General features: G+C 32.6%; 4 protein-coding genes and 1 non-coding gene across 7 annotated transcripts; 4 read left to right on the forward strand and 1 right to left on the reverse strand.

The window, feature by feature from the left end:
- Positions 1-5394: 5394 nt before the first annotated feature.
- LOC140973096 (uncharacterized) lies at positions 5395-5976 on the reverse strand. Its single transcript, XM_073435672.1, has 2 exons — positions 5961-5976; positions 5395-5840 (listed from the first exon to the last, which is right to left on the reverse strand). Exons 1-2 carry the CDS (start codon positions 5974-5976, stop codon positions 5395-5397), a joined length of 462 nt encoding a protein of 153 aa, XP_073291773.1.
- A 523-nt stretch (positions 5977-6499) lies between these two features.
- Positions 6500-8785, forward strand: LOC140990886 (probable serine/threonine-protein kinase PBL25). Its single transcript, XM_073460726.1, has 5 exons — positions 6500-6988; positions 7095-7294; positions 7390-7579; positions 7664-8058; positions 8195-8785. Exons 1-5 carry the CDS (start codon positions 6724-6726, stop codon positions 8537-8539), a joined length of 1395 nt encoding a protein of 464 aa, XP_073316827.1. The 5' UTR covers positions 6500-6723; the 3' UTR covers positions 8540-8785.
- Positions 8786-13026: 4241 nt separating this feature from the next.
- LOC140990895 (cyclin-dependent kinase inhibitor 3-like) lies at positions 13027-16686 on the forward strand. Of its 3 annotated transcripts, XM_073460747.1 has the most exons (4): positions 13027-13395; positions 15553-15741; positions 15903-16016; positions 16551-16686. In XM_073460747.1, the coding sequence occupies exons 1-3, from the start codon at positions 13091-13093 to the stop codon at positions 15970-15972; spliced, it is 564 nt and encodes a 187-aa protein (XP_073316848.1). In that variant the 5' UTR covers positions 13027-13090; the 3' UTR covers positions 15973-16016; positions 16551-16686. The 3 variants fall into 3 exon arrangements, with proteins under 3 accessions (XP_073316848.1, XP_073316840.1, XP_073316856.1); XM_073460739.1 differs by lacking the exon at positions 16551-16686 and having other exon boundaries at positions 15903-16276; XM_073460755.1 differs by lacking the exon at positions 16551-16686 and having other exon boundaries at positions 13029-13395; positions 15556-15741; positions 15903-16276.
- A 1600-nt stretch (positions 16687-18286) lies between these two features.
- Positions 18287-18359, forward strand: TRNAA-AGC (transfer RNA alanine (anticodon AGC)). The gene has a single exon. It is a non-coding gene; the product is annotated as a tRNA-Ala (tRNA).
- A 65-nt stretch (positions 18360-18424) lies between these two features.
- Positions 18425-21743, forward strand: LOC140990911 (formate--tetrahydrofolate ligase). Its single transcript, XM_073460769.1, has 5 exons — positions 18425-18770; positions 19379-19528; positions 19653-20828; positions 21015-21161; positions 21236-21743. Exons 1-5 carry the CDS (start codon positions 18615-18617, stop codon positions 21509-21511), a joined length of 1905 nt encoding a protein of 634 aa, XP_073316870.1. The 5' UTR covers positions 18425-18614; the 3' UTR covers positions 21512-21743.
- Positions 21744-23613: the final 1870 nt, after the last annotated feature.

Below are 23613 nucleotides of genomic sequence, written 5' to 3' on the forward strand. Positions count from 1 at the left end.
GGGTTCGAGGATTTGGCTTTAATTTATGTTTGGTTTAATAATTGTTTATATTAGGTAGATTAATCAAAACACAAAGTTTGACATGTTTTTCAGTTAAAGATATTACCACCGATCAATTATAATTTTTTTGTAAAGAAAAAAAACAAGGGCTCGGTCCAACAATTTAAATCAATCTTAAAAAATTATAATTATTATATTTGGTGATAATTTATTGTGTGTGAGGTTATCAAGAACGTCAAGTTATTTCAAACTCCGATCCACTGGAGTCCAACTCTAACTTAAAATATCCTTTTATTATAATTTCAATGTAATAGAATTTATTTATTTATTATTTTTATTTTTTATCTAAACCTATAACTAACTAAATACCTCACGAAATAGGTGTGATTCAAACAAAAGACCTCTAGAATCTTGGGCCTCATCCTTGTCACTAAGATAAGGGAACTTGGTTTGTTTGCAATTTGTTTAATTGGGACCCGTGAATTATCCATGTCCGAGACAAAGACCTTATTTGGGGCATATTTTCTTTGAGCTGTGGTGATATGCGAATCTTATGCTAAAATTTTACAGTACATGCATATATGGTGCCAGAATTTTATTTAATTTTTTTTTCTACTATATGTTTTAAAATATTTTGTTCAATAAATGTTTGATCTTTCAGTTAATTGCTTGCTTGGTTATTTATTAGTTAGACTGTAATATTTAATTATTATTATGAATATAATTTTATTGACCAATCTTACCAAATTGTCGGGGGTAAAAAAAAGTGGGGTCTTTTGCTTTATTTTTATTTTTATATATATGTCGATTGAAAATAGTGTTCATAAATAATGATTCAAGTTGTTGTAAACGATTAATAGATCAAGTTAGGGAGAGGTTCTTGGCAATAATTACTTTCAATTTCTTATTTTATTATGTTCGACTCTATGAATTCTTCTCTCCTTTAAAGTTCATTAAATGTACAAAAATGACTATAACAAATTTTTTTTTAGAGTATATATATATATATATAAAATTAGCACATACATACTGACATATTGTTACATCAGGATGACAGAATATTGACCTAAATGTTATCATTCGAATAATTAAATATTAATATACGTAGAGAGCATTTGAAAAAAAAATAAAAAAAATTGAACGTTATCTTAATACCTAGACTTCGAATGGCAATAGAAAGTGACGTTTTTAATTTGATAAATTAGCAAAAAGCAGAGGTGTAACCTAAGTCAAATAAATGTTTTCTTTAGTAACTGGCCGAAAGAAGAAAAGCCGACCACCATNTTTTTGACGACATGAATTATATAAATGACAGCATAACCAAAGGAGTAGATTGTGGTATCATAGTACATTTCACGATTTGATAATTACTTACATGACATCAGATATCGCTAACATATTTTTTGATGAAGGAAAAAAATAAAATTGCAAAAAAAAAAAGTTATTATAGGAAGAAGAAAAAATTAAAATTGCTTTGAGCTAGTGCTATATATTTCTTATACATATTATAATTAATATTTTTATTATATATTGTATCAAATAAAAAATCGCATCCCAAAATTATTATTGGATCCACACAAGGGCAATTATACGGGTCACATAAATTATTGCTCCAGTCTCCATATATACATACATATATAAAGTTGTACATTTTATTGAATTATATCTCGAAATTTAGTCCAAAAATCGCGTATGGAATTTCAAACCCTACTTTACATCCCACCACTTTTTCTGAAGCTTCTTCTCCCTCCTTGCTCCCTTTTCTTTTCTTCTCCATTCTGAAAAAATTCTCCTTCATTGCTTTTGAGGTGCGTGCATTCGCATCTGGTTAATGGATATTGATCTCATCTGGACTTCTGGGGGGGTGGCTTATTTTTCCGATTTGCATGGCAACAATTTTTGAAATCTCTGCGACATCCCACCGTTTTTTCATCAAGTTCTTGTTCATTCTCTTCATAATTTCCGCAGTTGCGAACTCTGCAGCCGATTCAGCTTCAAATCCCTCGTCGAAAATGGCCACCGATACCCTTTTCTCAGATGTTTCGTCCGCTGCTTCTAAAACAGCGGAGTTTCACCCAAGAAAGAAAGAGAATGCTAAGCAGCCAAAATCTAGGAAAGATGAGTTTGTAGCAGGTGACAAGCATGAAGTTCCAAGTGGGCCGAACCCTATCTCCAATTAAACAGGTAAAAATCAAGAAAGATTTCTCCACATGAAACTGATAATCCTGCTGCTCATGTGGTCCTGTAATTGGAGGATTATTGGAAGAAATATTTGAAACAAGTTTTTATCATAATTTACAGATATTATTAAATTGTTTGTCATCGGTCTTTCTCAGTCGCCATCAAAGTTAATGCTTATAGCTGTCCTGGTCCAGAAATTTGTTGGTTTTTGTTCTTATGGGCACCACTGTATAGAATTGAAGAAGAGACACCCCATATTAATTATATTATATGATATGATATTTGTATGTAATGATATTATTATTATATATGAATCTTTTGTGATATTGTATTATGTAATGACTGGTCTAATTATTTGTAATATATGCAATATTGTTTATAAACATGTTCAAAAATTAATTAATAATATATAATGTAGATAAATAAAATGGAAGGTGATAGTAGAGAAAAGGGCTGGCTGGCGTGTCAGAAATTAATGAATTTAATTGTGGGGGGGAGTACTCAAATAGTGCCATATTCAATCTTTAGTATTTGGACGGACTCAGCAATTATTCGAATTGCGTCTTCGTACTTCGCTTTTCTCTCTTAAAACAGCATCCAACTTACATAAAAGCTGATGCCAAATCTATCATCAATTTCATAATTGTTAGAAAGAAAACAAAACTATCATTGACTCATCATTTCATAATCACGGCCAATCTTTAATAATTTACTTTTGGAATATATAAACTTTATAAAATGGAGATAAATTAAGATTGGAAATTACATTTCAATAAATACATGTGTAATTTTTAATTTGTCCTATCTTCTGATAACGTATCATTATTGGAAAATTACCTAAAACGATGTCTTACACAAATTTCGCATCTAAATTTTTTTTAAAAACCCGAAAATAAAGATCTATGGAAAAACAATTTCGATAGTTATGGACTCTCACTCAAGGGTGTAACATAGTCAGATCAAATGAAATGCAATGGAAATGTGAGAATGGGTAGAGGAAAAAGGGTGTAGCATAGTCAGAAAACGGGAAAGTGAGAAAATGGGAAGAATTATTTATGAATGTTATATCTGTGTTTATGACCATTATTAAGGAAATTTATTTTTTTTTTGTCTGGAGAAGGATTTGTTACAATTGGAGTTTGAACCCAAGACCTTGTTCCAAACGTGAAATCTTGATGACAGATGAGTTCAAGTCATCGTCATTAAGAAATTGATATAGTTTAATGACTTGATAATCGATATAATTATGTTAATGACAACCTGTTGGGAGACCAAGTCAATACCTCGAAGGCGTGTAACCCCACCTACAAAGACTTTTCTTACATATTGTCGGTTCCATATGTTTCAAAGGAAAATGAGATTCGATAGTAAGTTTGTTTCTGATTTGGCCTTTTATATTATAAATTTCATTCTTAATTATATATCTTTTATTTTTTTTATAATTTAGTCATTTTTCATTTAAAATACTGATATAATACGACATATATCGGTGTCATATTTCAAATCGGTGACACATAGAAAAAAAAAAGAAAATTACAAAAATAATAAAGATAATGAACAAGATTGAAATTTGACAAAATAGGAGGTCAAAATCACAAAAAGATATATATGTAACTAATATGGTAGTTTTTCATGTGTGTATATAAGCAAGAAATCCATAAATGGTTGGGAGTGGTTCAGGTTTCAAAGTTCATAATGGAATAAGCTCCAAAAATGGCTTATTTATTTTCTATAATTTGCATGTCAAGTGTGACAAACTATTATATGATTGAATCATTTCCTCATCTCCGTCGCATGTAATCATGTTGATTATATCATTTCTTAAATGAGGTACACTTTCTCATCTTATACTTCAAAATTATTTATGCTCGATAAACCAATGCAGCGTAGTCGAAAAACACAACCGGAAACAAAAAATCCGTGACAACCTTTAAGAATTTTGCGCAAATTTATGCAAATGAATCCATGACTCTCTGTCACGGATTGAGACCCACTTTTTTATTTTTTTTTAAAAAAAAATTAGAATAAGTAGGAAAAAATGTCTGGATTGCGCTATTTTCATAAAAGTTTCAATTTTGTAATATTTTAATAAATAGTTTTTAATTTATATTATTTTTTTAAAAAAAGGCCAGATTCCCTCACCACAACCAACTATATAAAAGGATCGACACTTGACATGGAAAATCACCCTGGATTTTAAATAACGGAAAACTATAATAATAATAATATATAATAATAATAATGCACGCGTACCAGGGAAGAAACAGTGCTCGAAAATCTGTTGTTTTCGCCTTCGTTTTTCTTCACTTAACTCTCATATACCAGTTTCGTGCAGCTAATGCAACTACTGATCTGAGGCTGGGAGATTCTTATGGCCGGAGTTTCAGCATTGGAAACTGGACTGATATGCATCACTTCCGGGCAGGTTACATATATACTATGTAAAAATGTCGCCCCTAAGGCTCTCTATACACATTGACTTTGTAATCCAAGAATTTCTGTATTGATATAGTACCGTCCAAGATCAGACTTCATTATATAATCCAATCAACCATTTTATCTTGTTGTAGTTTTTAACTATGATCCTTCGTTACACATGGGGGTGGCAGTTGATTTTGATGATTCAACAGATGCACACCTTATGTGAATTAGCGGAAGGGATAGGGTCAAATTGTCGATGGGAAATAGCTATTTAATAAGTATAGCTTCCCAGGGAATTGTAATGCAGGACTAAAGATCGCGGTTTCGGCTCATTGATGAAACATATAGATACTGTAACATATGATTCTCTAAATTGTACGTGAAGATGTTATAATAAATTTATATTATTCAATAGCTCGCCTTATCATTTGAGCATAATTACTTGCCATATTCATTAATTTTCTACAATTCTTTTGATGTTTTTTTTTATGTGATAGCTATATTCTTTAGTCAAATCTTATATTTCGTAAGAATTAAAGCTTAAAGCTACAGTTAAAGTTGATAAGATAGGCTCTCAAAGGCGCATGCATGTGACACAAACCCAAAAGCCAAAACCATCCACTGCTTAAAAAATTTCTGAAGATGTCTTCTATAGAACAAAACAGAGATGAACCAATGTGCCTTGCAAATATAGCTCCACAGATATGAAATAATAATATTGAAGTTATGTGATGATGTTATGATTCAGTTAGTATATGTTTTTTTTTTTTACAGCTGAAATCTTGTAATTTATTAAGAAGAAGATAAATCCGCAATTACAAGTTTAATCAACCACAAAGGAAAAGATCCATGCTCCCAAACAAAATGAGAGGAGGATGAAAAAGCAAAAGCAGCAACCGAGTGAGCCACCCGGTTAGCCGATCTCCTAACATGAATAAGATGAGGGCTCTCGAGTGCCTCCAAAAGTATGCTAATATCCGTAGCAATTGAACCCACATAACTAAGATCCTCTTCTGGCCTTGTGACTGCTTGCACTGCCAGAAGAGAGTCCGAGGTGATTTGATGAATCTGAATGTTGTGCTGCCTAGCAACCTTCAAGCCAACCTGGATGGCAAAAAGCTCGGCCATTGTAACAGATTGGGCCTTGTCAATCAATTCTCCGAAAGCCAAAATCGGTTGTCCCTCATGATCACGAATCACACCACCAACTGCACAACTAGGAAATCCCTCTTTATAAGCTGCATCCACATCCAACCTGACTAAGCGTTTATATATTTTTATATTAATTTATTTAAAGAGAAAACTACAATTTTGATCATGTGCAATATTTGTGCCTTTTTTTACGATTTTGGTTATACATTCCATTAAATCCATTAAAGTTTTGTTTTAATTAATTTGTTATATTTGATATTTTTGCAAGTTTAGTTCCTTTTCCCATACTACATTGATGTGACACTAGCTAGTATTGCACCTATGTGATAATGACTATGCAATGACATATTAGCTCATGTGCAAAAATGATTAAAATCGTAAAAAAATTAAAAGATACATGACTGAAAATGAAATTTGTAATATATGGACCAAAAACTCAAAGAAAAATATATATAATCAAAATTGCAAAATTTTCTTATTTAATTAAATAAGAAATATCAATTAACATGTTAGAAAAATATTTAAATAAGACAATCGATTAGGTAGCAAGATATCCAATAAAATCAATGAATGTCTTAGCTAGAAAAGTTGCAAATTTTGATGGCTATACATTACACAAAAATTTCCGTGAAATGATGTATATTGAATCTAGCTTCATTTAATTTGGTCAAACTAGAGATATCCATAAAACTAAATCGGTCTTCCCCGCGTCATTGTATAATCATCGAGCATTCTTCATATTTTCTCTGCCACTCTTTCCATTTTCTCCGACAATTTGGGAGAACAAAAATAAAAGCCATTTCCCTTCATTCTTCATATGGCTTCTTGCCCTTATTGATACAAAGAAGATCAAGATATCATCCTTCTCTCTTAATCTCTTAAATTCGAGGGATTATCCACATATTTGTGGGCTTTTATAATCAAAAATAGAATTTTTTTTTGGGAAGACAAAGATTCATTGGAAATCCTATGATCCGAGATAATCCTTATAAGTTAGTTGTAAAGAATCATATTCAAGTATTGATCAGGGATTGCTGTGTTCCCTGTAATTTGAAGGCCGCGATTATGAGATGTTTTTCTTGCTTTTCGTCCCATGAGAAGAAAGCATCCAAGAATTGTGGTAATAAAGGGACAAGAAGTACAGTTCCCGTCTCCACCCATCATCGTCGAGAACCACCGTCTCCACAGCGGCGGCCACAGCCTCATACTCCGTCACAGCCAATGCCACGGCCCGGTATGCATGCCATGCAAACCCTGCTGCCTTCAACATTTTTCATCGCAAATTTATTTCTACTATCGATATTGTAAAGGAATTTGAAATGCTCCGAATTTCTCTGCAGAAAATCAAAGAAAGACTACAGCAGAAGCTACAAACAACAGGCGTGCCACCGGGGAAGATAGTAACAACAAGAATATCGCGGCTCAAACTTTCACCTTTAGGGAGCTGGCCTCGGCAACAAAAAATTTCAGGCAAGAAAATTTGCTCGGTGAGGGCGGATTCGGTCGTGTTTATAAAGGACGCCTTGATAAAGCTGGCCAGGTACAAAGATTTTTTTATATTGATCAGATCAACATCAATGAACTTATCGTCTTTTTTATTGCTGTTGAGGCGATTTTTGGGCTGTTTGAATTCAGATTGTAGCTGTTAAGCAACTAGACCGAAACGGGCTACAAGGAAACCGAGAATTTCTTGTAGAGGTTTTGATGTTAAGCCTTCTACATCATCAAAATCTCGTAAATCTAATCGGTTATTGTGCTGATGGAGAACAAAGACTCTTGGTCTATGAATACATGGCATTGGGATCTCTCGAAGGCCATCTACTCGGTATCGATAATTTTTTTTCTGTTTTCCAAGAGCATTGCACGTTTAATATCGCTCCATAATGTTGTTTTTGTCACATTCCTGCAGACATTACAGCAAGGCACATTACTCCATTACCTTGGCTCACAAGGATGAAAATAGCATTGCATGCTGCAAAAGGCCTAGAGTATTTGCATGATAAGGCGAACCCACCGGTGATTTACCGTGACTTGAAATCATCCAACATATTGCTCGACGAGGAATTCAATGCAAAGCTTTCTGATTTTGGGCTAGCTAAGCTTGGACCTGTGGGCGACAAGACGCATGTGTCATCGAGAGTTATGGGTACGTACGGGTATTGTGCCCCTGAGTATCAAAGAACCGGTCATCTCACCGCGAAATCGGATGTGTATAGCTTCGGAGTCGTTCTGTTAGAGTTGATCACCGGAAAACGAGCCATCGATACAAGGAGGCGAGGCGAGCGACATAATTTGGTGAAATGGGTAAAATTTACATTTCCTTTTGTTTCATAAAAAACTTTGCTTGGCCAAAATACTTGTATTACAGTACTCAAAACATCGTTTAAAAGATTTGAGTAGCAGAAAAGAAAATGAATATAATTTTTCGTTTGGTGTTTAGGCCGAACCAATATTCAAAGAACCACACAGATTCTCAGAACTTGCTGATCCTTTACTTCAAGGAGAATTTCCGAGGAAAAGCCTCAACCAAGCAATTGCTATTTCAGCTATGTGTCTCCAAGAAGACACGTCGGTTCGTCCTTTTATGAGCGACGTGGTGACTGCCCTTAGCTACCTCTGGGAGGAACCTGAAACGGAACAGTCTCTGCCCGACGCCATTCCCTCCTCTAGGATGATGACAAATGCTGATATCCATCAAAGTGAGAACATAACAAAGGAAAGGGAAATAGAAGTTGCAGAAGCCATAGCATGGGGATCGAGATCGAGGGACAATAATACATTATAAATCGGATATTGTTCTTGGATTAATTAAGTTCTCCAAGAAAATTTAAAAGTCATCGTGTTCTTTTTTGGTTGGCGGGGTATAATAAATAGTAAATACTCGAGGTGTTATTTTTGCATGTGTTGCAATGGGGAAAGATGATCAAATAATAACTTGTAGGATTAAGTTTTTTGAGGGGTAAAATTGTGCAAGCATGTGTGTGACCAAGACTTGCAACTATGTCTATGTACACGGTTTTATACATTTTTTTAGCATGCATAGTTATATATTGAAACAAAATTTATAGATAATGAGAAGATTGAAATAACGATCTAACATTTATTTCCTTTGCTCGACAATCAATGCAAGCATTCAATATCTCATTATTTTTATTGGAATTGCAATTTTGATTTTTTATACCACCGATTCCAAGTTTACATTTATGAAATAGATATTTAATTAAGTAAACGTAATATCTTGGTCCCTCCCCAGCATTAGCTCCCATGATCTCATCCTGCTATTCTCGTGTAAGATTCGAGTTCTGAGTCCTCACCCATAGATTAAGATCTAAAAAAAAATTATATTGGTCCCTCAAATTTTAAAATATCCTTATTATAGCAATTATTTAATTTATAATCTAAAAAATTAGACACTAATTTTGGTATTGACGGTGAAGCCTTTTTCTTAACCTAAAATACATTTATTATTTTTTAACTTCCTCTCTTATTTTAAAGGAGTAATAATTAAAATATATTTAAAATAATCCATATAAATTTTTATACATATATTTTATTAATTTTGTTTTTCAATTTGGTTTTGATTGTAAAGATATGAATTAGAACATAAAAATTTATATTATCCAATATTCTATACACGTGTGTGAAAAAAAAAATACTAATTAGTGACACTGATGATGAACAAATGTAGATTTTCTATTTTACCCTTCTCTAGTAATAGTTAAACAAATTGATTGTTTGTTCACCGAAAATAAAAAATAATAAAATCAAAACTCACCCGACGGTGCTACCAAACAGTTTGGAACGAAAGCCTAATTAATTAATCAGAATTTAAGGAAAAGGTTGGTAAATTTATTGAAATGATTAATCGTGGAGAAAAACATAAAATTAAATAAAACAAATAAAAGGAAAACGCGTTCTAGTCGATGATTCTTAAATTGAGAATATATATTAATTCAATGTTTAATAAATATACATAATTTTTTTTTGTGTGTGTGTGTGTGTGTGTGAATTACATGCGAGACTTAATAATGACAATGAAGCAACCCAAAAGAGGAGTAAAACGGAGAAATATTTTAGAGAGGAAGCCATTCTCGACGTTTCAATTCCTTTTCAAAAAAAAAATAAGAAGAGATTTTTGGGTATTCTTTTTAGAAAGGAAGCCATTCTCGACGTTTCAATTCCTTTTTAAAAAAAATGTAGAGATTTTTGGGTATTATTGAGGGAAGGCTTCATATTATCATACTATTTGTAAGGTATTGCTTATATATAAGGGATAAAGTCGTTAAGTGAATAATTGCAATTAAATAATATTTCTTTGTTAAGATACACATACCTCAAGTTTGAATTCAGAAGTATATATATACACAAGAATAATTTACTAAGTTCTAGAGAAATTCTTACAATAGAAATATTTTGTCAGATCGGGAGATTGATTAGAGGGTGAATAATTTTTTTTTACCAAAATCTCAAAATTAATTCGATTGGGTTAACTATATTGTATTATAATTATTGTAACTCAAGAAGAGTTAGACTAGCAAAACTGAATTAAATAAACAAAACAATTATTTATGGAAGTTCGAAAATTTAAACGCTCCAACATCTCCCTGATAATTAAAATACTTTTCTAATTATAAAATTAAATCATTTCAATCGAAACATTATCTTAGGTTCTGTTTAGATTTAATTATTTGGATGTAATGGATTTCAAACGACTAGTTTTGAAAGTGTATTTGATATCGAATTAAAAAAATATAATTAAAATGACGAATTAAAAGTCTCGTGTTAAAAACTTTTGCGTGAATTTTATATACTAGTGTTAAGTTTGTATAAACAAGTTTTTTGTTGCCCGACTCGGGATCTTACTTGCTTGTGGGATGAAATTGGTGAGAATGATTATTTATTTAGTTTTCTTACATTATTATGTTCAATTTCGTAATTTAATTGAGAATAGATTAAAGTATCACCAACAAAAATCAAGAGAAAAAATTTTCAAATCCGGGAAAAATCAAGTCGCGCCGACTAGCTTAATTTAATATGCGTGTAAAAGATATGGTAGTTAAACTTGGGCCAGACGAGATACTAAATGCAAAACTAATGGGCTGGATATTGTGTGGGCCCACTATCAATTTATGTGAATCAGCCCATGCACCCCAAAGATGCAGTCATTCATGCAGCACAAGTAATCCAGCTTAAGATCATGCAAATAGCCTGTAAAATATAATTTGGTGTTGCATTATTTCATTTTTTCAATAAGCATATTTGGAACAATTTCATAATATATATATATATGATTCAATGATTTAAATTATATCGTGAACGCGACATATAATTAATTTTTATCTAAAATCATAATATATATAAGATAATTATTGTAGAGAACTTTCCCTTTTTATTAGATCGCGATTGTTAAACCTAAGAAATCATCTGTTAAAAAAAACTAAAATGAATTATCAATTTTCTTTTAAAATCTAATTCCAAAATATGTCGTAAAATACTATCAAGTCAACTTACTTATTTTATTTGATACTTTATATGATGCGATTATTCCCCGGACAAAATATTGGCTCAAACTTTAGCATTGGGAACTAATAATATGTATGAAATTAACACGTGTTGCTTTAAATGCTGCTATCATTATGGCTTGACAATCAAATCCTTGGTAAGATCTCACTCCCTTGCCTTGGCTTCAGGTTCTGTACACAGGGGGTCAGAGCAAATTTCCAAAAAGAACCCATTATTTTATTTTATAATAAATAAATATATTAATTAAAGTCACTTTTTTTTTCTTATTTAGTGTATAAAGCTGATGGATGATGATCATGCAGTGGACATTTATGCATGGAATTGAAAACTGCAGGAAGCCCCAATAAATAATATTTCTATATTTTGTCGCGAATATTTGTGAAAAGGGTATTTATTATCTAGTCTAGTATTTAATCTTCGGATATGATCACATGCATTAACACGTCACTCGTACAAATTTGAATATTTTTCTTTTAATTCAGAACGGTTGGTAAGCTTTACGGATGCCTGTGTCGGGATCGATTTGCTCTTTTTTTTAAAAAAAATTATTTTTTTGTTCAAAAAACATAGAGTTAATTTGATAACACACAAAGATTCAAGCAGAGTGAAAACGTTTTCGGTTCGATTTTATGGAATTGATATCTAATCCGATTCATGACAAACATTATTTTTTATTTCAAAAATATTACTTTCATTGTATGTATGAGTTATACTGACCGTCTCAGACTGATACAAATCTACGAGATCGTTTTACATAAAATCTAGTCTTAACAAAGGTTGATTCACATACTTATTTCTTGCAAAGTCTACATTTATCTGGCCATCTTGTCATCTAAATTTATAGACTTCTCGTCATGAATTTTGGACTCCAAGATCTATTTGGTCTCGAGTTGACCACACACACACACACACACATATATATAAAATTTACTTGTATTCTCTGTAAAATAATATGACGGTACCAAAAAAAAAAATTTATTGCAGAGAAATCGTATCTTTAATGCTAATCAAAATATTTTTCTTTAATATTTACTCCGCCATTAAATAATTATAATTAATGCTGAAATGCAAGAACTTTTGCTAGTTAATGGCTGAAACAGTGAAAACTTGTTAAGGCATGTTTGGATGTTAGCAAGTTAGAGATAATATTCCCAAGGACAAGTCTGTCAACAACAATATTAATTATATTGTTGAAATTTCTCAAACATTTACACTTTCCACCACAAAATTCTGACCAGGGAATATTTTTTCAGGGGCATTGATAAATAAATTCTATAATTAATGTTAAATTAAAATAATATACAGGAGCATCTTTATGATGCAAAATGTGAAGTTTTGGATTTTATTTGAGTTGTATAGATTTTTTACGAGATAATCTCACTTATTTTTAAATTTAGTATAGATCAACAATGATTATATTTACAATAATAAGTAATATTTTTCGACATAAAAAATAATAATTTTTTATGTGAGAACCAAATAAGATATTCGTCTCACAAAATTAATAATTTTTTAGACTAACTTGTGACACCTTTTCAAAAAATTTATGCATTTGAGTTAATGGTGACCACTTATGTTATTGCAAAATATATCATATATATGTATGTATATATTAGTTTTTGAATGTTTTTTTAATATAATATAAAGATTTCTTAATCGTACGAAGGATTAATTAATGTAAATGGTGAGGAAACCCACGGATCCTGCAGCATTATATATATATATATATAATTATAATGTAATATAATATAATATAATTGCGAAAGGCCTCCGTTTTCACTTGTGCTCTCTCTCCCTCAATCTGTAGTGTGTAATGGGGAAATACATGAGGAAAGCTGAAGCCACAAGTGACGTGGCCGTTCTGGATGTCTCCCAGTCCTCCCTCGGTGTACGTACACGCGCCAAAACCCTAGCCTTACGCCGCCTCCAATCTACCGGTGCAGCTCCGTCTTTGGAAACGCCGGACTCGTATTACTACCTTGAGCTGCGCTCGCGGCGCCTTGAGAAGCCTCTGCAGACTTCACGGAGAGTACGGCGGAGCTGTCGCTGTGAAGTTGGCGGTTTGGAAATTGAGGCCTCTTTGGGGGGAAATGTAATGAATACGGAAGTCAGGGAAAGGTATATTTACGCAGGTCCTTTTTAATTATTGAATCTTCCATCTTCTTTTTGGTGAAAAATCTGTTTTTTTTTTTTTTCCATTTTGAGTGTCAGATAAAACGTGCTGACGTCTTTTGTGATTTTTACGGGATTGGTTTCCGAAATTTTGGTGTAATTTGTTGAAAGATTCATCCTAGTTCTTACTGTTTTTTTTATTTGAAAAATTTGAAGCCCATACAATTTTTTTCTTAAATTTTTCGTGTGTTATGTCCCCCTTCTTGTTGCTGATGGTTAACTCCGCTGACCGTAGCTTGCTCCTTCACTTCCTTTCAGTGCATTCTCTCACTTTTACATTATGCATGGAATTACAGCAAGTATTTTTCATATTTTTTGGTGGGAAAAACCAGTCTTGGGGCCTTTTGGGATTTTAGGAGGTATTTTGCCTTTGTTGGATTTAACTCTTTCTGGGAATTTTTTTACATATGCAGCAAAAAATTATGGGTTTTTTTTGTTTTGGCTTTTTAAAGTGCTTCTGTGAGCTCCGTTTAGGTACCGTACCGTTTGTTTTATTTATCTATTGTTAGTTTTTTAACCAAAGATTATTTACTCCTTTTATCTGATTTTTCAGTTTCAGGGGTTTCGTCTTTTTTGGGTACTTCTAATTGCACGGCAATTTTTTTTCTTCTACGATAATAGTTTTTTTGATAGTAGTAGTGAACAGTTGTTATTTTCTCAAAATTAAAAAGAATCAATTTTGTGACTTGGTTCCAGATATCTTTATGCTTTTACGCGGAACCAGACAATGGGTTATAATTGGGGATATGCTTTGCTGTATTTATTAGATAAACTTGCATTTCTTTCAAAAAAAAAAAAAGAAGAAAAAGTTTAGTGCTTTTTCATTCAATATTCTAGTCTCTCAGGCTTGATTTTAAATTCTGCTGCTTAAATTAAGCTTCAAATGCGTTTATTTTTTCCCAAAAAAAATTAAAAGTGCCACTGTCTCCTCGATCATGCATGCTTGTCTGCCTTGGATGTGTTAGTGCTTTCAGTTCATACTTCCATCTTTAATCAATCGTCTCTTTGTTATCTAAGAAGTGGAGTATCAATTGGAATATCCTTTTCAGTGTCTTTAATGCTACATGGGTTAGTTATTTATGCATTGAATCAGCATATTTCAGATGTGGAAACTTTGTAAAATTGCTTTCACAAAGATAAGCGAAGCTGTGTGGCTGTTGGTTCTTTTAATGAAATAAACAATCTTATTTTCTGCATTATTTTCAGCCCCACTTACCTTATGTGTATAAAAAATGACTATACATAAAACTTAACGGTTGCCTTGCACCCGCATTCTTGTAGTTTTCAATATTTATTCCACTTCCCTACTCCAGCGGGTGTTAGGCTTGAACTTTAGTCCCTTCCAACTGAGACCCAAAAACAGAAAAGTGCTACAGTTTAAAATGTTTTGGACAAAATTTGAAAACGTCTAGGTATCTTCGCATCTGCTCGGTTACACCAGATCCATTCGAGGTCCTGTTTTTTTTTTCTTGTATTGTTTCAGCCCACGATGATGATATATTTGAGTGTTATACTTTACTGGAAATTCTGATAATAGAATGTGACTGAGTATTAGTATTTGTATTTTCTACACCGCATATCTTTCTGTGACATTTGTTTCTTTACATGAAACCTGACATTAACTAGAAACGTTATATCCCTGGAGAATTTGACAGTAAAAAGCTTATGTGAAAGGAATAGAGGAGCAAATGATGACTAGTTAAAAGAATCACATACTCTCGTTTCTTTTTACCAGATTGTACCTGCATCAATGGCTTTGAAACCTCATTTGTGACGGCATGCGTTTTCTTAATGGGGCCATACCAAGATTTCAAATATTACTTGGGGAAGCTGTTCTAGTACAATTTTCAGAGCTGGGAGTATTGACCCCACACACTCCCTATATGATTTTTTTGAATATTATTGTAATTTATGCAAGATTTCCTCATTAAATGTTTCATTGAGTTGGCCTTCCGGCCTCAACTAAACTCTTTTCTTTCTTGGTAATCTAAGATAAATCATTTTCGGTTTTAATTTTATAAATTTTTGCTGCATGTGGAGCTTTCATGTACATTACTTAATTTGGGTATGCATGCAAAAGGCCTAAACAAATTCATTTTCCAGCAGAGACACTCGGGAAAGCACTCCTTGCAGTTCAACAATGGGTTCCAACCCAGGCCCGGTCCATGGTTCAAATGCTGCTAGTCGAAGGGGGGCCCTTAATTCCCTTTTTATAAATGTCCCCACACCGTTTGAAGTTGAGGAATTTTTCACCCATGAAGAGCAAGCACTGCAGCGTTTTTTAACAGAAAAGTATCGTACTCCATTTTCTTTAAAATACTTGAAACCTTTTCCTTTTCTGATTTTGTTATTTTATTTTCCATGTTTTCTGAACTCATTTCCATGTTATAACATCGATACTTGGGCAATGATTTATGTGAGGATATCTAGATTCACAGCCTTACCATTTTCAGGTACAATTTCGACTTTGTGAACGAGTTACCACTCCCCGGGCACTATGAATGGGTGAAAGTGAGCCCCTGAGTAGAAATAGCATTTCGGGGTTGTGCTGAGGAAAATGGTCATGAGTGGTATATTTCTCGAATACTCTTTAGCGTTTGGGAATGAAGTTTGTGCAGAGCTATCCTGCAACCCTTGAATACATGCATTGAAGATGTGTAGTTTAATGTAGAATAGTATGGCTGTTATTTTGGTGACTAACTATTTAGAAGTAGTTTTGGACTTTGATTTCTCAGGTATTGTATCATTTAAAAGTCTTAATTAATAAAGTCACCACGTTGTAATTTGACTGTCACCTTGATTATTCAAAAACTTCACTTATTTTTCATGTCATGTTTGCTTTCCCCGCCCCTTGTGTTTATTACATGCAAGGGTACCATTCAAGAATGTATGTATTTAAAGTTCAAATAGCTGGCTTCTGAATTGCTTGCAAAGTTCACTCATGTTTCAAATAATAATGACATCCAAGATGAATCAAATTCTGGTAAAAAAAACTTTGAATCGAACTCTATAAAATTCAAATTAAAAATCATATACAATATTTGTATCATTGCATTATTATCTAAGTTTGGATTCATGTGGCATTTTTTTTCATGCTGCAGCTGCATCCACCGCGTTGCAGGCTGTGCATCTGATGAGGCCGACAGAGTCATGTTTCCCGCGGACCCCTTTATCTTGACTTTGACTCTCCGTACCCACCATTTGTTATTTATGGAATGCAATATCATGATTATGGAATTTTTTTTAAAAAAATTCAAATAAATGTTTTAATCATTATTTCCTTTGACATTGCTATCAAATAAATGTTTTAATCATTATTTCCTTTGACATTGCTAAGCTGCCTATAACTTTCAAATTCTTAGCAACAGTTATTTTTTATTATTTTTTAAAATAATAATAATTATTATTATTATTATTATTATTGTGGTGAAGGTTGGTTGTGTAAATGTCCTTTGTTTTTGGATTATTGTATTACAGAATATGGGTGGGTCTTTGTCAGGTCAGGAGAGATTGACTTTCTAACATTTTTATTATCACTTGGTATTTTGTGGTGGGTCTTCAAGGCTTTTATTATTATTTATTTATTTATTTATTTTAATCCGAATTCACCTCGTTAATCCTTATAATGCGTTCGTCGTATAAATCCAGATATAGTTACAACTCAACGTAGCTCACTCTCATTTCTAAATTTGTAAAGGAATGTTTTAGTGCGTTTAATTTATATGAGAAAAACAATTATGTATTTTTAGGGTTATCGCTTGTAAATTTTTTAAAAAACTGTTTTAAATTTAAAAAAAAAACACTACGCATATATATACTATTTTCTTATTACAAAATCAACGTTTATTATTAATTAATTTATAATTTAATTGATTGTGCGTAGCTGCACTAGGCCCAGAGTCTTGTTGCCTTTTCACATGCTACATCGGGCTGCCTTCTTGTTCCATTTCTCTCTTTTTAGGGGCCCGTTTAAAAGTACTTATCTTATTTTCTATTTCAATTCTTAATAGAAAGTTCACTTTTTGGAGAAGTTGGGCTTATATGCTTATTAAATCAATACACACACATGTATATATAGTAAAACTTTATGTAATTTACAAATAAATAGAGTTTTTTTTTTTTTTTTTTCATATTTATGGAACATAACTATTTGGTACACTGAAAATGGAACATAACAGAAACAATCGAGGGACTGACTAATCTCAAGAAGGTCAGCTTACAATCTGGATAAATGGTGGAATCTAATTTGAAAACTTTATATCCACCAAAAAGTTCTGTTTTTTTTTTTTTGTGAGCGATTGATGAATTCATTCCCACATGGTGTCGTGGAATACGCAACCCAGGTTCACTGTTGGCGGCGGAACTCCTCGCTATTCAGAATGGGATGACCCTTGCGAGGCGAGATGATTTTCATAATTTGTGGGTATTTTCGGGCTCTTTTAATGTTGTGTAAAAGAAAGTTAACTTAACCATTAAAGGTCTATTATTTTCAACCTTCTAATCTAGTAGATTCAACAAAATTTGTCACGTTAATAGGTGTGCCAACAAAGTGGCTTGCGTAATTTGATTTGTGTGATTCTTCACTTCTGTCTTGAGGTGAATATTTTTACTTATTGTGGTTGGTGAATGTTACTCTTTTGACTAATTTGATTTATCTTTTAGAAGAAATCGTTGCATTTCGGGTACACCACCAAAAAATTGGTTCGAAATATACATATCTTGCCCATCGCAACATGTTTCTTTCGAAAATTTCACCTGTAAAACATTTTCAAGTTATAGATATTGGTTTCAATTTTATTGTTTAAATATATTAATGGACATAAAATGTTCATAACACGGGGATGTAGCTCAGATGGTAGAACGCTCGCTTAGCATGCGAGAGGTACGGGGATCGATACCCCGCATCTCCAGAATTATTTTTATTTTTTGTTGCACACGTAAGAAAAGTCAACTCAGTTAACGTTGGGATGTGTGTGGTTATCCTGGGCACCGATAAGATTATCTATCTCCCCAAGAATCATCACTCACTCTGAGCTCAGATTCTAAGATTTCCCTGCACTTTTCTTGTTTTAACCAAGTCAAGAAGATTTACAAGGATTCGGAGTCTGGATCCAAATCTTGAAACAAATATACAAAAAGGAAACCGTCCAAGATTCGAGATTTGAATGGGGAAGACAGTGAGAAAATTGGAGGTGGCATCACCAGTGCCAGCAGATATTGATATAGCCAATTCAGTCGAGCCCCTTCACATCTCCAAGATTGCCGAAGAGCTCAATCTCACCCCTCATCATTATGATCTCTATGGAAAGTACAAGGCTAAGGTATTATGTTACATATATTTGTAGCATCCCTTTTATCCCATCATTCTTTAAGGCGCACACCATTGTGCGTTTCTCTGTGTTTTGTTTAGTTTTTGTCTTCTCCTCATTTCAAGGCTTGGTCATATATGGTTGAGCTTTGAGAAAAAATCATGTTTCTTGGTGAAGGTGGGTGTTGATCATCTTGTGTGTATTGGGAGACTCTGCTAATTAAGAGAAAGAAACTCATTAATTCGTTTGTTGATCCACATTAAAGGCTTGAGTAATGAGATTTATTTAAGGACAGGCCATGTAGTTGAATCTCATAACAGATCTGAAAGATAAGGGGTACAACTATGTCGTATGTTTGGAAATGATGATGGGTTCATACATGTTTTCTCGACTCCTCATAACTTTTGTACTACTAGTTTCGTCTTTTTCCAATATTAGATATTATATAGGAAGTGGCATTATATTGGCTACAAATTAGCTACCAAATGGGGAAGGTGATTTGTTGGTAATAAAGGAAACGAGGTTTAGCAATGACAACAATCCAAGTTTATTCTTTGTCTTTTGGCTTTTGGCTGTTGGAGATTTGGGGATTAATCAGGGTGTTTTTTGAGTATTGGTAGGTTTTGTTATCAGTGCTTGATGAACTTCAAAGAAATGGTGATGGATATTACGTTGTGGTTGGAGGGATTACCCCAACGCCTCTTGGAGAAGGCAAGTCCACTACCACTGTTGGTCTATGCCAAGCATTGGGAGCTTTTCTTGATAAAAAGGTATTCTTTGGCTTTCTTAGATTTTGGCGTACCCTGATTTGTTTTCTTTGTCATAAGCTTATCATTTGTTCCCATTTCTCAATGATACTCGAGAAACCGAATCTTGATATTCTGTTTCTCTTAGGTTGTTACATGCGTTCGTCAGCCGTCACAAGGACCAACTTTTGGTATTAAAGGGGGTGCTGCTGGTGGGGGCTATAGCCAAGTAATTCCAATGGACGAGTTTAATCTTCACTTAACTGGGGATATTCATGCAATAACTGCTGCAAATAACCTTCTTGCTGCGGCAATTGATACCAGAATCTTCCATGAATCTACGCAATCCGACAAAGCTCTTTTGAACCGCCTTTGCCCAACAAATAAAGAAGGTAAAAAGAGTTTTAGTGAAATAATGTTTAGGCGTTTGAGTAAACTTGGCATCTCTAAATCCAAGCCTGAAGAACTTACACCAGAGGAAGTAAATAAATTTGCCAGGCTTGATATTGATCCAAGTTCCGTCACATGGAGAAGAGTGATGGATGTAAATGACCGGTTCTTGAGAAAAATCACCATTGGCCAGGGCCCCGAAGAGAAGGGTATGACACGAGAAACAGGTTTCGATATTTCAGTCGCTAGTGAAATTATGGCAGTCTTAGCGCTCACAACTTCACTATCCGATATGAGAGAGAGACTTGGGAAAATGGTTATTGGAAATAGCAAAGCTGGTGATCCTGTCACAGCTGATGATCTTGGAGTTGGTGGCGCTTTGACTGTACTAATGAAAGATGCCATAAACCCTACACTTATGCAAACTCTTGAAGGCACCCCTGTTCTTGTCCATGCCGGCCCTTTTGCTAATATTGCACACGGAAACTCCTCTATAGTTGCTGATAAAATTGGCCTTAAGCTTGCTGGACCTGGTGGTTTTGTTATCACAGAAGCAGGGTTTGGTGCTGATATTGGCACAGAAAAGTTCATGAATATAAAGTGTCGATATAGTGGTTTGAAGCCTCAATGTGCTGTTATTGTGGCGACGATAAGGGCACTCAAAATGCATGGTGGAGGGCCCGAGGTTGTGGCTGGGAAGCCTCTGGATCGTGCCTATGTGACAGAGAATGTGGCTCTTGTTGAAGCTGGCTGTATTAACTTGGCTAGACATATTTCAAACACGAAATCTTATGGTGTAAATGTCGTGGTGGCTGTCAACAAGTTTTCGACTGATTCTGACGTAGAACTAAATGCAGTCAAGAATGCAGCATTATCTGCTGGAGCTTTCGATGCTGTAATTTGCACTCACCATGCTCATGGAGGGAGAGGAGCGGTTAGTTACTCGCTATCGCTTTTAGCATCTTATTAAAAAATGTTTCATTATCATATTGTTTCACAATCCTGTTTCTTACGCTGTCAAATGTTTGGTTAAGAGTGTTCATTATGATCCATCTTGAAAACAAATGAATACCAACTCGGCCGTTCAACTTTCGCTTACCTATTTGTTTTCCGATTTCAGGTGGATCTTGGGATTGCGGTTCAAAAAGCCTGTGAGAATGCCACTCAACCTTTGAAATTTTTGTATCCTCTGGATACAAGTATTAAGAACAAAATAGAGGCAATAGCACAGTCGTACGGTGCCAAAGGTGTAGAGTACTCAGAACAGGTGACATTTAACTTGAAAGTAGTTATTCATAACATGTTTTCCAGTATATATAAATTTCCCCCTACTTTGAATAGGCTGAGAAACAGATCGAAATGTACAGCAAACAAGGATTTTCTAACCTGCCAATTTGCATGGCCAAGACTCAATATTCATTTTCGCACAATGCTTCAGAAAAGGGTGCTCCAAGTGGCTTTGTTCTTCCTATCAGAGACGTAAGGGCAAGTATCGGTGCTGGTTTCATCTACCCTTTAGTCGGTACTATGAGCACAATGCCCGGTTTACCAACGAGGCCATGCTTCTATGACATAGATCTTGATACTGCCACCGGAAAAGTTATTGGTCTTTCTTGAAAATTTGTGGTTCTAGTTTCTCTTCATTTAATGCAAAAAAATAAGAGACTGCGAGTGAAGTGAGTTTATGTCTCACCGAATGCATTGTTTTGATATTTTTTCTACTCTTCACGGTTTCTTGAGTAGTTCATGTTCAGAATAAATGAAATTTGTTCACCTTTCTTTTATTTTGTCATGGTGCTTTAGAAAGATTTGAGTCTGGATTTCACTAAAATTTTGTTCTATTTTTTCCGTAATTTTTTTGGAGCTTTCGAATCGCGATCTATTTCATATTGTAAGTGGTGGTGTGACTTGAAGTCATTACCTCAGTTAACCACCATTTAATACGGAAAACAGCACACGCGCAAGAAGCACAAATGTCCAAAAATTGCAGCTACTGCCCAATTCTTGTATGTAGTATAACCACAATNGAATTTACATGTATGTCCTTATGATCATTAATTAATATTCATTAATATTTGTCCTTTTGTTTTTTTTTCATATATTAATTCATTAATGGAATCTAAAATTATAGAAAAATAAAATTTAACCTTCATTTTTTGGAGTGTATTTTACATTCAAATAGAAAATAATAAAATTTACATTTCATTTTTAATCTATCTATTACTATTATAAATATATGAGTTCGAATTGTGAATTTACATGTATGTCCTTATGATCATTAATTAATATTCATTAATATTTGTCCTTTTGTTTTTTTGTTTTTCATATATTAATTCATTAATGGAATCTAAAATTAAAGAAAAATAAAATTTAACCTTCATTTTTTGGAGTGAAATTTACATTCAAATAGAAAAATAATAAAATTTACATTTCATTTTTAAAAAATATAAATATATGAGTTTGAATTGTGAATTTACATGTATGCCCTTATGATCATTAATTAATATTCATTAANACGTCCTTGTGATCATTAATTAATATTCATTAATATTTGTCTTTTTGTTTTTCATATATTAATTCATTAATGGAATCTAGTGAAATTTACATTCAAATAGAAAAATAATAAAATTTACATTTCATTTTTAAAAAATATATGAATTTTTTTTGTGAAATTACTATTATTACTATATGAGTTTGAATTGTGAATTTACATGTATGTCAAATAAAATTTAACCTTCATTTTTGGGAATGAAATTTACATCCAAATAGAAAAATAATAAAATTTACATTTCATTTTTAAAAAATATATGAGTTTGAATTGTGAAATTACTATTATTACCATATGAGTTTGAATTGTGAATTTACATGTATGCCAAATAAAATTTAACCTTCATTTTTTTGGAGTGAAATTTACATTCAAATAGAAAAATAATAAAATTTACATTTCATTTTTAAAAAATATATGAGTTTGAATTGTGAAATTACTATTATTACTATATGAGTTTGACATGTAATTTACATGTATGTCTTTATAATCATTAAATAATATTCATTAAAATTTAACCTTAATGAATAAAAAAAAAGTTTAAACTCTTGTTTAAAATTTTATGGTTATCCAATTTTTGAGTAGGTCTTTTGTGAGACGGTATCATGAAAATTTATCTCTAAAACGGGTTTATTTTTTTCAGTAATTAATGTTAATGTATTTTAAAATAAATTAAATGAAGATGAAGTTTACACTCTTATTCAAAATTTATGGTTATCTAATTTTTGATTAGGTTTTCTGTGAGACGATTTCATGGATATATATCTATTAGACGGGTCGATCCAATCATTTATGGAATGAAAAACAATGTTTTTTCGTGGCTCGGGTCGAATAAGAGACATGTTTCAAAAAATTGACCCGTGAAACAACATCATAAGAGTTTAAGTGCCAATTTAATAAATATCTTTTTGTTTGTTTGTTTTTTTCATATATTAATTAATAGATTCTAAAATAAATTGAAAAAAAATATTGAAATATAGTTTATTATTTGAAATGAAATTTACATTTTATTTTTTAAAAATTTAAAATAGTAATAATATTAAGAATGAATAAATGTTTTTTCTCGTCTATTAATGACTTATAAAATAAATTGAAGAAAAATAAAATTTAACAACAATTTTTTGGAATAAAATTTAAATTTAGCCTTTATTTTTTGAAATGAAATTTACACTGT

This window comes from Primulina huaijiensis, chromosome 1, assembly GCF_012295235.1.
Source record: "Primulina huaijiensis isolate GDHJ02 chromosome 1, ASM1229523v2, whole genome shotgun sequence".
Lineage (NCBI taxonomy): Eukaryota > Viridiplantae > Streptophyta > Magnoliopsida > Lamiales > Gesneriaceae > Primulina > Primulina huaijiensis.

Bases quoted from the DNA above. Each gene is read 5' to 3' on its own strand.
- LOC140990886 (XM_073460726.1), top strand. From the start codon at position 6,724: ATGATCCGAGATAATCCTTATAAGTTAGTTGTAAAGAATCATATTCAA. The intron at 6,989-7,094 runs GTATGCATGCCA...ATTTCTCTGCAG, and splicing joins ACAGCCAATGCCACGGCCCG to AAAATCAAAGAAAGACTACA. The intron at 7,295-7,389 runs GTACAAAGATTT...GTTTGAATTCAG, and splicing joins GCCTTGATAAAGCTGGCCAG to ATTGTAGCTGTTAAGCAACT.
- LOC140990895 (XM_073460747.1), top strand. From the start codon at position 13,091: ATGGGGAAATACATGAGGAAAGCTGAAGCCACAAGTGACGTGGCCGTT. The intron at 13,396-15,552 runs GTATATTTACGC...TTCATTTTCCAG, and splicing joins AATACGGAAGTCAGGGAAAG to CAGAGACACTCGGGAAAGCA. The intron at 15,742-15,902 runs GTATCGTACTCC...TACCATTTTCAG, and splicing joins CAGCGTTTTTTAACAGAAAA to GTACAATTTCGACTTTGTGA.
- LOC140990911 (XM_073460769.1), top strand. From the start codon at position 18,615: ATGGGGAAGACAGTGAGAAAATTGGAGGTGGCATCACCAGTGCCAGCA. The intron at 19,529-19,652 runs GTATTCTTTGGC...TGTTTCTCTTAG, and splicing joins GAGCTTTTCTTGATAAAAAG to GTTGTTACATGCGTTCGTCA. The intron at 21,162-21,235 runs GTGACATTTAAC...TACTTTGAATAG, and splicing joins GTGTAGAGTACTCAGAACAG to GCTGAGAAACAGATCGAAAT.